The sequence below is a fragment of the Staurois parvus genome, unplaced genomic scaffold (genome assembly GCF_062004578.1).
Source record: "Staurois parvus isolate SC_StPar_1 unplaced genomic scaffold, SC_StPar_1.0 ptg000561l, whole genome shotgun sequence".
NCBI classification, from domain to species: domain Eukaryota; kingdom Metazoa; phylum Chordata; class Amphibia; order Anura; family Ranidae; genus Staurois; species Staurois parvus.
Genome location: NW_028318357.1, coordinates 846,109 through 859,843, shown reverse-complemented (window position 1 = coordinate 859,843; position 13,735 = coordinate 846,109). Strand labels below are relative to the sequence as shown.

The window sequence follows — 13,735 nt, the reverse complement described above, 5'->3', positions numbered from 1 at the left end:
GCAATGCGATTTTCCATGCGACAATCACAGCACAACCGCACCACTGAAAATAATGGCACCTGAACCTGTGTTTTGTGATCACAGTGATTTTGCTGTGATCCCAAAATGCCCAGGTGTGAATGGAACTTTCCTGGTTCACACATATGCGATTCTGGATTTGTTTTGCAACTCACAGATTTGCATGACAGGCTAGATATTTTGTGTTCATATTAAGGTGGTTCACATAGATGTGATCCACTCGCATTGTGTTAGGATTGCTATTGACAGGAGTTTTTGCATTGAAGTATATGGGAGGCGTTTTCATATTGAAGTCTATGGGAGACATTTTCACATTAAAGTTTATGGGAGACGCTTTCACATTGAAGTCTATGGGAGGCATTTTTGCATTGAAGTCCATGGGAGGCGTTTTCCTATAGAAGTCTATGGGAGGCAAATTCCCATAGAAGTCTATGGAAGGCAACTTTCCATAGAAATCTATGGAAGGTGAATAACCATAGAAGTCTACGGGAGGTGGTTTCCCATTGAAGTCTATAGGGCACTACTTCCCATGGAGGTCTATGGGACGCGTCTTCCCATAGAGGTCTATGGGGTGTGACTTCCCATAGAAGTCTATGGGGTGCAACTTCCCACAGAAGTCTATAAGAGGCAGTGTGGGTGAACCCTGGCGCCAGGACACAATTTCTATTCGCCATTACAACCTGGCGCCTGGAATTTGTTAAGCCCTGCATTGAGAGCCCTCCACCAGATGTGCTCTCACCTGCAATATATGACCAAACCGCTAAGTGAGGTCATATAGTGCTTGTATCCCCTTACTCAGGACTCATGTGTGCCTTCCGAACCGGATCAGATGCCTCATCTCTTCACTGCCTCTCCACCTTCTCCTATTAGTCCTCCTCAGCCATACATGTATAAAAAGAGATCATTCAACATAGTGTTTTATTCTTAAAACAATGTATTATCCTTAAACAGTTTCTGGATTTACACTCACATTCAAAAAGTGCTTCAGCATAGCACACTATAAAACGCCAGTATTTAACAAGGGATATGCCTCCCCCTGGCAGTGCAGCAGACAGACTTGTAGTTCACAATGGACACTGCTAATCAGCACCCTTGTAGTCCATTCTGTCTACCTCCAGTTTTCTAACTGAAAGGCCATACAGAGGTACAGGCAGAAAGCTGGAGGAAGAGTTTGCAGGAGCTTGACATTGCTCTTGTGATCCACTGATCATGGGTGCAATGCTTTGCACACTCCTATAGGAAAAAGTAATAAATGCACATTTTTTTTCCTGCAAAAATATATGCATTTACAACTTGTTATCTTTGTCTAAGAGGTGAACTTAGCCTTTAATGGTAAGATAACCAGATTTTCAAAATAAAATCTGGGGACACCCTATTGTCCACACAAACTTTTAAACACACCCGCAATACTGTGCTCCTATTTTAATATGCCTTGTAAGTTGAACTTTGGGTTTAATTTAACTCAAAATAGTTTGTTTGGGGCAAGCTGGCCCAAACAAACTATTTCCGGTATGTACTTATACATCTGCTGTGTCTGTGACCTTTAACATACTGTGGTAGCCTTACACTCACCGGCCACTTTATTAGATACACCTTGCTAGTACCAAGTTGGACCCCCTTTTGCCTTCAGAACTGTGTTAATTCTTCATGGCATAGATTCAGCAAGGTGTTGGAAACATTACTCCTAGATTGGGCAGGATGTATCCATGCTTTCATGTTGTTTTTGCCAAATTCTGACCCTACCATCTGTACGTTGCAGCTGAAATCGAGACTCATCAGACCAAGTAATGTTTTTCCAATCTTCTTTTGTCCAATTTTGGTGAGCCTGTGCGAATTGTAGCCTCCGTATCCTGTTTTCAGCTGACAGGAGTGTTACCTACCTGGTGTGGTTTTCTGCTGCTGTAGCCCATCTGCTTTAAAATTCGATGTGTTGTGCATTCAGAGATGGTATTCTGCAAGCCTTGGTTGTAAAGAGTGGTTATGTGAGTAACTGTTGCCTTTCTATCATCTCGAAGCAGTCTGCCCATTCTCCTCTGACCTCTGACATCAACAAGGCATTTTCATCCATGCAACTGCTGCTCACTGGATATTTTCTCTTTTCTGGACTATTCTCTGTAAACCCTAGAGATCGTTGTGCATGAAAATCCCAGTAGATCAACAGTTTTTTAAATTCTCAGACCAGTGCGTCTGGCACCAACAACCATGCCATGTTCAAAGTCACTTAAATCCCTTTTCTTCCCCATTCTGATGCTCGGTTTGAACTTCAGTAAGTTGTCTTCACCACGTCTAGATGCCTAGATGCATTGAGTTGCTGACATGTGATTGGCTGATTGAGCAATTTGTATTACCAAGCAATTGAACAGGTGTGCCTAATACACCGTGTTCTAAATTATTATGCAAATTATATTTTTCTCATTTACCTAAATAATTGATGTAAATAACAGTCAGCATAATTCTCATGTTATCAACTATTAAGAGTACAATTCAAATTTTATTGAACAAACCTCCTAATGATAACAGTATTTTTGTTAAACATAAAAACTTACAATGCACTGTTCCAAATTATTACGCACAGTAAGTTTCGAAACACTTTATAAGTTGTAAAGAACTGAAAATTGTCATTTGTTGTGTTTGCAGCATATTTACTGAAATCAAAAGCTATTTCGATCAAACTTTTAACAACATTTTAACTTTTTAAACATTTTAACAGGTCACGTTACATTTTAACATAGGACCCCTTATTTGATAGCAGCTTCACAAGTCTTGCATCCATTGAACTTGTGAGTTTTTGGACAGTTTCTGCTTGAATTTGTTTGCAAGATGTCAGAATAGCCTCCCATAGCTGCTGTTTGGATGTAAACGTCCTCCCACCCTCATAGATCTTTTGCTTGAGGATGCTCCAAAGGTTCTCAATAGGATTGAGGTCAGGGGAGGATGGAGGCCACACCATGACTTTCTCTCCTTTTATCCCCATAGCAACCATTGATGCAGAGGTATTCTTTGCAGCATGAGATGGTGCATTGTCATGCATGAAGATGATTTTATTACGGAAAGCATAGTTCTTCCTTCTGTACCAGGGAAGAAAGTGGTCAGTCATAAACTCCACATACTTTGCAGAGGTCATCTTTACACCTTCGGGGGCTCTAAAGGGACCAACCCGCTCTGTTACCATGATTCCGGCCCAAAACATGACTCCACCACCGCCTTGCTGACGTCGCAGCCTTGTTGGAACAGGGTGGCCGTCCACCGACCATCCACTACTCTGTCCATCTGGACCATCCAGGGTTGCACAGCACTCATCAGTGAACAGGACTGTTTGAAAATTAGTCTTCATGTATTTTTCTGCCCAATGCAGCTGTTTCTGCTTGTGAGCATTGGTTAGTGGTGGCCAAATAGAAGGTTTATGCACAGTTGCAAGACTCTGGAGGACTCTACACCTTGATGTCCGTGGGACTCCAGAGGCACCAGCAGCTTCAAATATCTGTTTGCTGCTATGTAATGGTATTTTAGCAGCTGCTCTCTTGATCCGATGCATGGATCTGGCAGAAATCTTCCTCAATGTGCCTTTATTTGCATGAACCCGTCTGTGCTCTGAATCAGCCACAAATCTCTTAATAGTGCGATGATCATGCTTAAGTTTTCGTGAAATATCTAATGTTTTCATACCTCGTCCAAGGCATTGAACTATTTCACTCTTTTCGGCAGCAGAGAGATCCTTTTTCTTCCCCATATTGCTTGAAAATGGTGCTGTGCTTAATAATGTGGAACACCGTCCTTTAGTAGTTTTTCCTTAAATTGGGCTCACCGGCCAATCTAATTATCACAGGTGTCCGAGATTGTTTTCAGTGATCAAAAGAGCCCTGACACACAATGACATCCATGAGTTCAACTGAAAAACAAAATATTTCATCTTTGTGACACTTAAATAGAATTTGCATAATAATTTGGAACAGGGTGTAAAGTGACTTCCCATCTGCTGCAGGAACTAAATAGAGTTGGGCTGAATGCTTCTCTGCCATTCAGGAGAAGCCTTTTATTTTTATTTGTCAATTAATACAAGGCTTCTTCTGAATGACTGTGGTGGAAATTGTGACGTGATCATGCCACCTCTGCCAAGCAGACTGAGCAATAATAAACTCCACATTGTGTCAGTGGAAGTGAAATTTGTAACTTCACATTTGTGTCAGTGGCAATGAAACTTAATCCTCGCAATGATGTCAGTGGCAGTGAAATCTAACCCCCACATTAGTGTCAGTGACAGAGAAATTTAACCCCCACATTGTTGGCAGTGGCAGTGAAATCTAACCCCCACATTGGTGTCAGTGACAGAGGAATTTAACCCCCACATTGTTGGCAGTGGCAGTGAAGTCTAACCCTCACATTGGTGTAAGTGGATATTTAACTTTGTGTTTTTCTAATCTGTGGATGAAAGCATAACAGCGGAAGGTGGATACAATGGGGGGAAATGATCAAAACTGGAGCAGGCAGAATCTAGAGCAGCTGTACATGGCAACTTTAGTAAGAAGTAGATGGTGTCAAATATTGTGTAGGCTCTGCAGCAGCTTTTTAACTCTTTATAGAGAATACATGTCCCAGGTTTGAGCCTGAGACAGACATTATTATATACTGCTGCTGTGTTAGGCTGTTATGTAGATGTGATGAGCCCTTCTCCGTGAACCTGTGTGCATTTTGTGCATTAGTAATACATATATCAAAGTTCATAATTGCCAGCACACCATGGATCACCAATGTTGTCCAAAAGTTTTTTTTTTGTAAAAATGATCACATCACAAAAAGAAAGGTGCAACACTTCTGAGCCACGCAGGACCCCTTCATCAGGCATGTGATGGAGCAAAAGATCCACTCCATGTGAGTGCTGAATCTGCATAACCCCTCCACAGACAGGTAGGTGCTGGCCCGATCCGTGATTACAGATGCAATGGAAAAACAGAATGATTGGCCGCAGAAACAGAGTTGTGGTGGATGAAATCCTTTATTGGAATCCTTTACATGCAATATGATAAGAACATGACAGCTCCAAGACAGGACAGAGGAGCAGTAGATGCATTTCACACGAACACGTGCTTAGTCATTACTGATTTCCACTTGGCAGAGGAAGCTTTAAACAGAATATAACAACTGATGACAATAGGCAATTAAATTTGAATCAGGAATAATATAGTATACAAATCACATGACACAACCTTAAAAACATGACATACTGTATACTGAAAGAAATGAAAACACAGCTCTGATACACGTCCTACCTGGGACAAATCACAGATATATGATAGACATAATAGGCAGGGATACATAACATCATCATTGTGTTTGGTGCAAACAGGAAGGAGGAAGGAAAAATCAGCCCTAAATGTAATAAAGAAAAATAAAAATAAATTCAACCCTAATCATAAAAATGATTGACATCCCACTCAGCATTCAGCCCTTCAGGGATGCGTGTCTGCAAATGAAAAATAAAAAAAAACTCCCGTTTGCACAGAACACAAAAGGTGTCACCCCCTCTAGCAGGAATCCTAAGCTTTTCTATCACTTGAACACCAATTCTGGAACAATCACCACCATGTAAAGAGTTGAAATGTCTAGATACATTGGTGGAACGATTGTTTCCCACATCACCCAGATGTTCACGGAACCTATTTTTCAGCTTTCTGCTCATTCGTCCCACATAAAAACTCCCAAATAGACTCCTTTACCAAAGTCATCTTAAATGTTTTAGTTGGACCACTTTTAAGTATCCTATATATCTTCACATCAAATTGTCTCAAAGCTTCTTATTTATAGAACTCAGTATCCATTATTACTACCATCCCACCCTTATCAGCATTACAGATCACTATAGATGGATCTGACATCAAACTTTGTAGAGCAGACCTTTAACTTACAGTGAGATTATCATTATCTGTATAGGATTTAGAGGGGATCCTAGTGGCTAGTCTCACAAGATCTTCTTCCACTAATTTTTGAAATTTATCCATCTCTACACAAGGGGAACCAACAGGATAAAAGTCAGACCGCACTTTGAGGGGTACTTTATGAACATTACCTAAGTTGTTATTATTTGCCATAAAACCACTCTCATCTAACAAATCCTCTAAAACAATAACCGCACAATGATCCTGAAAGGATAAATGTGTATTGAAATCAAATGCTGAAAGATCTTCAAAATTTGGGTTCACATTAATCTCTTCAGTACCAAAAAAATTTTTTTTTTTATTGTAACACCAAATACGTAATTCATCTCATCACCTGTCTTGCTTGTCATGCACAATATATGGGACAAGCGAGCAGAAAGCTGAAGGATATGTTCCATGAACATCTGGGTGATGTGGGAAACAATCCTTCCACCAATGTATCTAGACATTTCAACTCTTTACATGGTGGTGATTGTTCCATAATTGGTATTCAAGTGATAGAAAGGGTTAGGATTCCTGCTAGAGGGGGTGACACCTTTCGTGTTCTGTGCAAACGGGAGGTTTTTTGGATTTATCATTTGCAGACACGCATCCCTGAAGGGCTGAATGCTGAGTGGGATGTCACTCATTTTTATGAGTAGGGTCGAATTTATTTTTATTTTTCTTTATTATATTTTTCTTTATTACATTTAGGGCTGTTTTTTTCCTTCCTCCTTCCTGTTTGCACCGAACACAATAAGGATGTTATGTATCCCTGTCTATTATGCCAGTTCCAAATTTCATATACAGTATCTGTGATTTGTCCCAGGTACGACATATATCAGAGGTGTGTTTTAATTTCTGTCAGTATATGTGCCATGTTTTTAAAGTTGTGTAATGTGATTTGTATACTATGTTATTCCTGATTCAAGTTTAATTGCCAATTGTCATCAGTTGTTATATTCTATTTAAAGCTTCCTCTGACAAGTGAAAATCAGTAATGACTAAGCACGTGTTCGTGTGAAACGCGTCTACTGCTCCTCTGCTCAGTCTTGGAGCTGTCATGTTTTTCTCATACTGCATGTAAAGGATTCCAATAAAGGATTTCATCCACCACATGGCTGTTTGTGCGGCCAACCATTCTGTTTTTCCTTTGCATCAGGCATGTGATCAAATGCCTGAAGAAGGGGTCCAGCGTGGCTCTGAAACCCTCACATACCTGACGAAGGGGCCCTGCATGACTCTGAAATGTTGCACCTTCTCTTTCTTGGTGATGTGATCATTTTTCAATAAAAACAGTCTTTTGGACAACATTGGTGATCTGTGGTGTACTGGTAAATATGAACTTTGATCTAAGATGGTTCCAGTATCCAGCTCTGGACCACTGTCCTCTTTTATTTGCACAGTATAAGTGAGTCGGACCCAAACCCCTAGATCAGAATTAACTATCACCCTTCTGTCTGGGGCAGCACCTATCTAACTAATTTCAGCCCGCTTACAAACAGCCTAAACAAAAGCTGCATGCACAATACGATAGAATCACCCTAGTAATATGTTTAAAAAGGGCTCTGCTGATCTGATCAATAAATTTAACAAATAAATGAAGTATGAAAAACCCAAATAGTGTCACAAGTTAGCCTGCAGCCTCTTGTTTGTTTATTCTTACCTCCTCGCTGCTCCTGATTCCTTTCACGTGTGGTTTGTCTGTGCTCACCTATGGGCATCGTCTACTATCCTCTGGGTTTTATTTTCTTTCCTTCCATCACTTCCTGGCCCTCCTCCTAGTTTGCTTGTCTATATAAGACATGCTCAGTCTAGCCCACTTTGCCTGAGCAACTTCCTAGTTGTCTGAGCTCCTGTATGTTGCTAGTGCCTGAATCCTATATTGACTACTTGTGTACCAACCCCAGCTTCGTTCTCTGACCTTGCTTGTTTTCTGCCTGTCCTGACCTCGCCTAGTCTATTGGATTCTGTTTGTCTCCTCCCATTATACTCTGCTCTCGCGAGTGGTCTCCTCAACCTTAGCTGGGCATTCCTAGGGGCCGCGACCTGGTCCCAGCTTGCTGCAAGTCCATCATCACCATCAGGGGCTGTGGTGAAGAAGCAGGCTGGGGCTTAGACTCTGCGCCCTGGGGAACCCCAAGTTGAGGATCAATAAGAGATCACTACCACAGGTGCTGACAAATAGAATATAAATCAAAAAAAAATTTCATCAATGTAAGTTTTCGCAACAGCACTAATGGGAGCTGAACACACAATGTGATGAGAATAATCTTATAAAATGTAAAGTATATAGGGGTGCTGCTAATAAATCCATCAAACAAATAAAATGAATAAGCTGCAAAAAAAAAAAAAGAAGTGAAAGTCAAAAACTCAGTGCAAAGTCCATGATAAGTCCAAAATGTACAAAAATGTTTGATAATATACACTTCATCCCCTTAATGGCAAATGCCCACCTTTGACACTCACTACCAATGTCATGCATGTATGGTTATTTGCATCAGGAATCAGCAGTGGTAACCCTTCAGTATAATCTAGCCCAGATAAATCACCAGTACCATAAATAGAATCACAGAGCTCAGCTCCACAAGTTCATCAGCAGACCCAGCCATTCAGAAAATGCACCCAGCAATGAGGCTCAAAGAATCAGAAAAAGAACATAGTGCTCACCACAAAAACATTTTTTATATAAAACTAATAAGTATTGCACTCATATGTATAAAAAGAAGAGACTGCTGAACATAGTGAAAGGCAACTGATAAGAAGAGGGCTGTACAGGAGAAGTACACTGTAAACCGCAAAGCAGTTTTAAGTCCACACACAGCCTGTTCTCTCCAGGATTCCTAAGCTCCTTCATACCCCAAATGACATCACACATGATGAAACACACTGGGCAGAGCTTAGCAATTTTTATTGCATTTGCAAAGGTACAAGTTGGCCGTGATAATGGGGCATAGGTGCAGAATATTGACACTGTGGACATGACACACAATATTAATTTACATCTGCATGTAACCCAGGATACAAGCCTAGGGGTTATCCTTTCTCCATATTTCTCAAACTGAAGGAGTAAACCTATTTATATATAGTAGATTTATCTAATACCATTGTCAGGTAAGGTTTAGGGAGGACTAATTGCTCTACAACATCCTACCCTTGCTTTGCTATGTGGCACAACTCAATTTTTTTAAAGAAATATGTATGGGAAAGAAAGCATAATGTCAGAATTAATGGGTTTTCCCTTCCATCACTTTTATGTTTTTTCTCGCTGTAAGCAGTGTAGAATCTTTCAATTGTTCTGTACTGAAGTTATATTTTTTATTTCTAGGTTTGGCACATAATCCTGGGTAGCATAGTATTTACATGGTTAGCACTTCTGCAGAACAGCACTAGGGTTGTTGGTTCAAATCCCAATCACAGCAATGTCTCCCTGGAGTTTGCATGTTCTCCTTGCCTGTGTGAGTTTTCTTTGGGTAGTCTGGTCTCCTCCCACATTGCATAGACATGTTGTTAGGTTGACTGGCTCCTGTCTAAATTGGCCATAGTATATGAGCTAGGGACCTTAGATTGTAAGCTTCTTGAGGGCAGGGACTGACGTGAAAGTATAATATATATGTAAATGCTGCATAAATTGTTGGCACTATAGAAGTTCCTGAAATAAATAAAATAAGTAATCCAGACCACCTTTCACCATAAGAGCTAGTCATAAGCTTAGGGTCAGGATCCACCTCCTTCAGACCCCAGCCATTATGGAAAATGGAATGGTGCAATGTCTTCACACACTCGGTGAAATCCCCCTTCACAAAGTCACTATACAGATATAATTCCTAGCCTATATATAATAGAATGTTTATGGTCTAGCTTCACTTTGTTACTGGAGGGCCTATAGCTTTGAAATTAGTTGAACAAAGCATGCTCTAGCAGTGCGATCCAACCTCTTTCCCTAGATGGATGTCGCCCCAAGTGAGATCATACCTATCATACCTCCTGCATTCCTCTCCTGCACATAAATAATCGGTGCAGGGGCAGACTGACTATTTGGAAACTCGGGCACTGCCCGAGGGCCCGGGGTCAGTAGGGGGCCCCATGAGATGCCCCTGGTACCTTTTTTATAGGCTTTTTTGAGTTTGTGCAAGGACACAGGGGCCCCATGATCCCCTATTGCCCGGGGGCCCCATGAGTTGTCAGTCCGCCCCTGAATCGGTGTTATACCATCATATTAACTGCTGTCCTCTCTCACACATAATACCCTCTGTACTCCTCTCCTGCATAAAATACCTTCTGTCATACCCTCTGCATGCCTCTTCTGCACATAGTTCTGGCTGTCATACCTTCTGCATGCCTCTTCTGCACATAATTCAGCTTGTCATACCCTCTGCATGCCTCTTTTGCACATAATTCTGGCTGTCATACCCTCTGCATGCCTCTTTTTCACATAATTCTGGCTGTCATACCCTCTGCATGCCTCTTCTGCACATAATTCTGGCTGTCATACCCTCTTCATGCCTCTTCTGCACATAATTCTGGCTGTCATACCCTCTTCATGCCTCTTCTGCACATAATTCTGGCTGTCATACCCTCTGCATGCCTCTTCTGCACATAATTCTGGCTGTCATACCCTCTGCATGCCTCTTCTGCACATAATTCTGGCTGTCATACCCTCTGCATGCCTCTTCTGCACATTATTCTGGCTGTCATACCCTCGGCATGCCTCTTCTGCACATAATTCTGGCTGTCATACCCTCTGCATGCCTCTTCTGCACATAATTCTGGCTGTCATACCCTCTGCATGCCTCTTCTGCACATAATTCTGGATGTCATACCCTCTGCATGCCTCTTCTGCACATAATTCTGAGAATCATACCTTCTGCATGCCTCTTCTGCACATAATTCTGAAAATCATACCTTCTGCATGCCTCTTCTGCACATAATTCTGGCTGTCATACCCTCTGCATGCCTCTTTTGCACATAATTCAGGCTGTCATACCCTCTGCATGCCTCTTCTGCGCATAATTCTGGCTGTCATACCCTCTGCATTTCTTTTTTTTGCACATACTGCCCATTACTATATCCTCCATATTCTTCTGCACATATTGCCTCTTGTCATACCATCTGCAGTTCTTTCCTTCACATAATACTGTCACACCCTCTGTACTCCTGCGTACTGCCCATCATAATACCCTCTGAAATTCTCTCCTGTACTGTACTGTTAAGTCATTTCTGAAACGGGCATAGTTGTAGATAAAGGAAACCCTGAAAATAAAAGTGTACATGAACACTACTAATGACATTCACTCACTATATTGACTAAAAATCAAGAAAAAAAACAGCATAGGGTTCTGAGCACTTGTTTTATTTTTTAATTTGTTTAAAAACTAATAGCACCTAAACTGAAGTTCCCTCCTATGCAAGGGCTTAGACCTAATTACAGACAGATAATCAGCCTTTTGTTTGCAAAATATAATTTCCAACTATACCACCTCATTTTAAATGTATTCTGCTCTGATAGTTATTTTTTAATGTACCACATTGCAAAATATGTTGGAATGTTATAACAGAGAATAATAATCTTTTGCAAGTTTATTTATTTATATACAATAATATACCTCCTTTAAATAAACCAGTTTGTGAACATTATTCTGACCACATGAAACAACTGAAAACTGATCAATTATTTGTTGCACTGGGTCACTGGTCACATAGTATAGCCACCATGCAGAAGACAATGCAATAGAGTGCTGTTCTAGGTAGCCAATATGGAAACAAATAGTCACGTATACTTAAATTTTGAACAATGAGCTTACCTGCCTTGCTTTTGTGTTTCTTCTTGTATTTCCCTTCTTTGTCTCTGTGGTCTACTGTAATGAAGACACAAAGCAAAAATTTTACATCTTGCAAACATAGATAATGTTTTTCTCCGTTTGTTAGCACAGATACTTTTTCTCAAAACAATCCCCATAGTGTAATTACTAGTAATTTGGTATTTTCTTTGAAAGCACACCTTTAAAGCCTCATGCATGTGTGCATGTTTGGTCCATGCATTGTAAAAAAACAGCCGTTTTTGGGTGTACAGGAGGCAAAGGTGCAGTGTACAGCCTACTGTCAGCAGCCTGTAAAAAACAATGACAGGTTGAAATACACAGTGGCTGTATGCAGTTTTTATGAGCGATACTCGTATACAGGGTCATATGTGTAAAGAGTCATATGCCTGGAACACAACAACTCTGCATTGGGGCATATATCTCTTTACACATATGACCCTGTATGCGAGTACCGCTCAGAACAAAAAGCAACAGTACTCACTCCATGCTATGAAACAAATGATAAAAATAAAAATGCGTGAAACACCAACGACAAAAATAACTGCTGTACTGTACTTAAAGTGGAGCTCCACCCAAAAGGGGAAGTTACATTTTAAGGACTGGTCCCCTGCTCCCTGTTAAGGATTGGCACCTTTGGGGAGCAGGTACCCGAAACTGACAGGTACCCGCTCCCTCTTCCACTGCGATTGCCTAGACGCTTAGAAGCGGAAGTTGTCCTCCCCCCTCGCTCCCTATAGGCTACGGGACCTTTCAGAAAGTGCAGCGCTAGTCATGCATGCGCAATGAGCACCCGGCTGGGAATCCACAAGCTGTCATAGCTTGGTGCCCACACTGAAGATGCCAGCGCAGGGAACACAGGATGGCTGATGAAACAAGCTCCAGGAAGGACACCACGGGATTGAGGGACAAGCGAGTATCTGTTTTTTTTAAAAGTCCGCAGCTACAGTTTTTCTACCTGCTGCCTTTTATTTTTTTTTACAGTTTGACTGGAACTCCGCTTTAATAACTTCAAAAATTATAAAATAAATGAAGACTATAATACCTCATATAGTACAGCACAATGATATATAACTCATATTAATAATATTATTATTGTCATCATTATTATTATACAGGATTTTTATAGCGCCAACAGTTTGCGCAGCGCTTTACAATATAAGGGAGAAAGAACACTTACAATACATTTCAGTACAGAAGAAATAGGAGGGCCCTGCTCCTGGAGCTTACAATCTAAAGGAAGGGGAAGGTGATACAAAAGGTGATAGCTGCGGGGGATGATCTGGTGGAGGTGATCCAAGTACAGTTCTTAGGTGGATGTGGGGTAGGCTTCCCTGAAGAAGTAAGTTTTCAAAGATCGCCTAAAGGCGGACAGGGTGGAGGCTGACTGGATATACTGGGGTAGGGAGTTTCAGAGGATGGGAGAGGTTCTGGAGAAGTCCAGCCAGTGGGCCTGGAAGGAGATGACAAGGGATCCAGAGAGCAAGATGACTTGGGAGGAGCAGAGAGGATGATTTGGACGATATCTGTTGATGAGGTCGGTGATGTAGCTAGGGGGGATGTTGTGGGTGGCTTTGTACATTGTGGTTAGTATTTTGAATTTTATAAGCTGGACTAGTGGAAGCCAGTGAAGGGATTAGCAGAGAGGGGCAGCAGTCACTGATCGGTTGGTAAGGTGTATAAGTCTAGCAGCAGCATTCATAATGGACGGAAGGGGGGATAACCTGTGTAAAGGTACACCAGTGAGGAGGGAGTTGCAGTAATCAAGGCAGGATATAGCCAAGGCATGAATAAGTTGTTTTGTGGTGTTGTTAGTCAGGAAGTGGCAAATTCTAGAAATGTTGTGGAGGTTGAGGTGACAGGATTTAGCCAGTGATTGGATCTGGGGCCCAAAGGAGAGGTCAGAGTCTAGGATTACTCCTAGCATCCTGACATGTGAGGAGAGACCAATGGTGCTGTTGATCTTAATGGTAATGTCATGAATGG

At 41.3% G+C, this 13,735-nt stretch overlaps 1 protein-coding gene across 1 annotated transcript in view; it reads right to left on the bottom strand.

Annotated features, from left to right (window-relative positions):
- Positions 1-13,735, bottom strand: part of LOC149450872 (gamma-aminobutyric acid receptor subunit rho-1-like) — a 102,030-nt gene that overhangs the window by 62,117 nt on the left and 26,178 nt on the right. Inside the window, exon 2 of the mRNA XM_089691302.1 lies at positions 11,735-11,788. Coding sequence (XP_089547428.1) covers positions 11,735-11,788 — 54 coding nt within the window. The remainder of the gene's footprint in view (positions 1-11,734; positions 11,789-13,735) is intronic.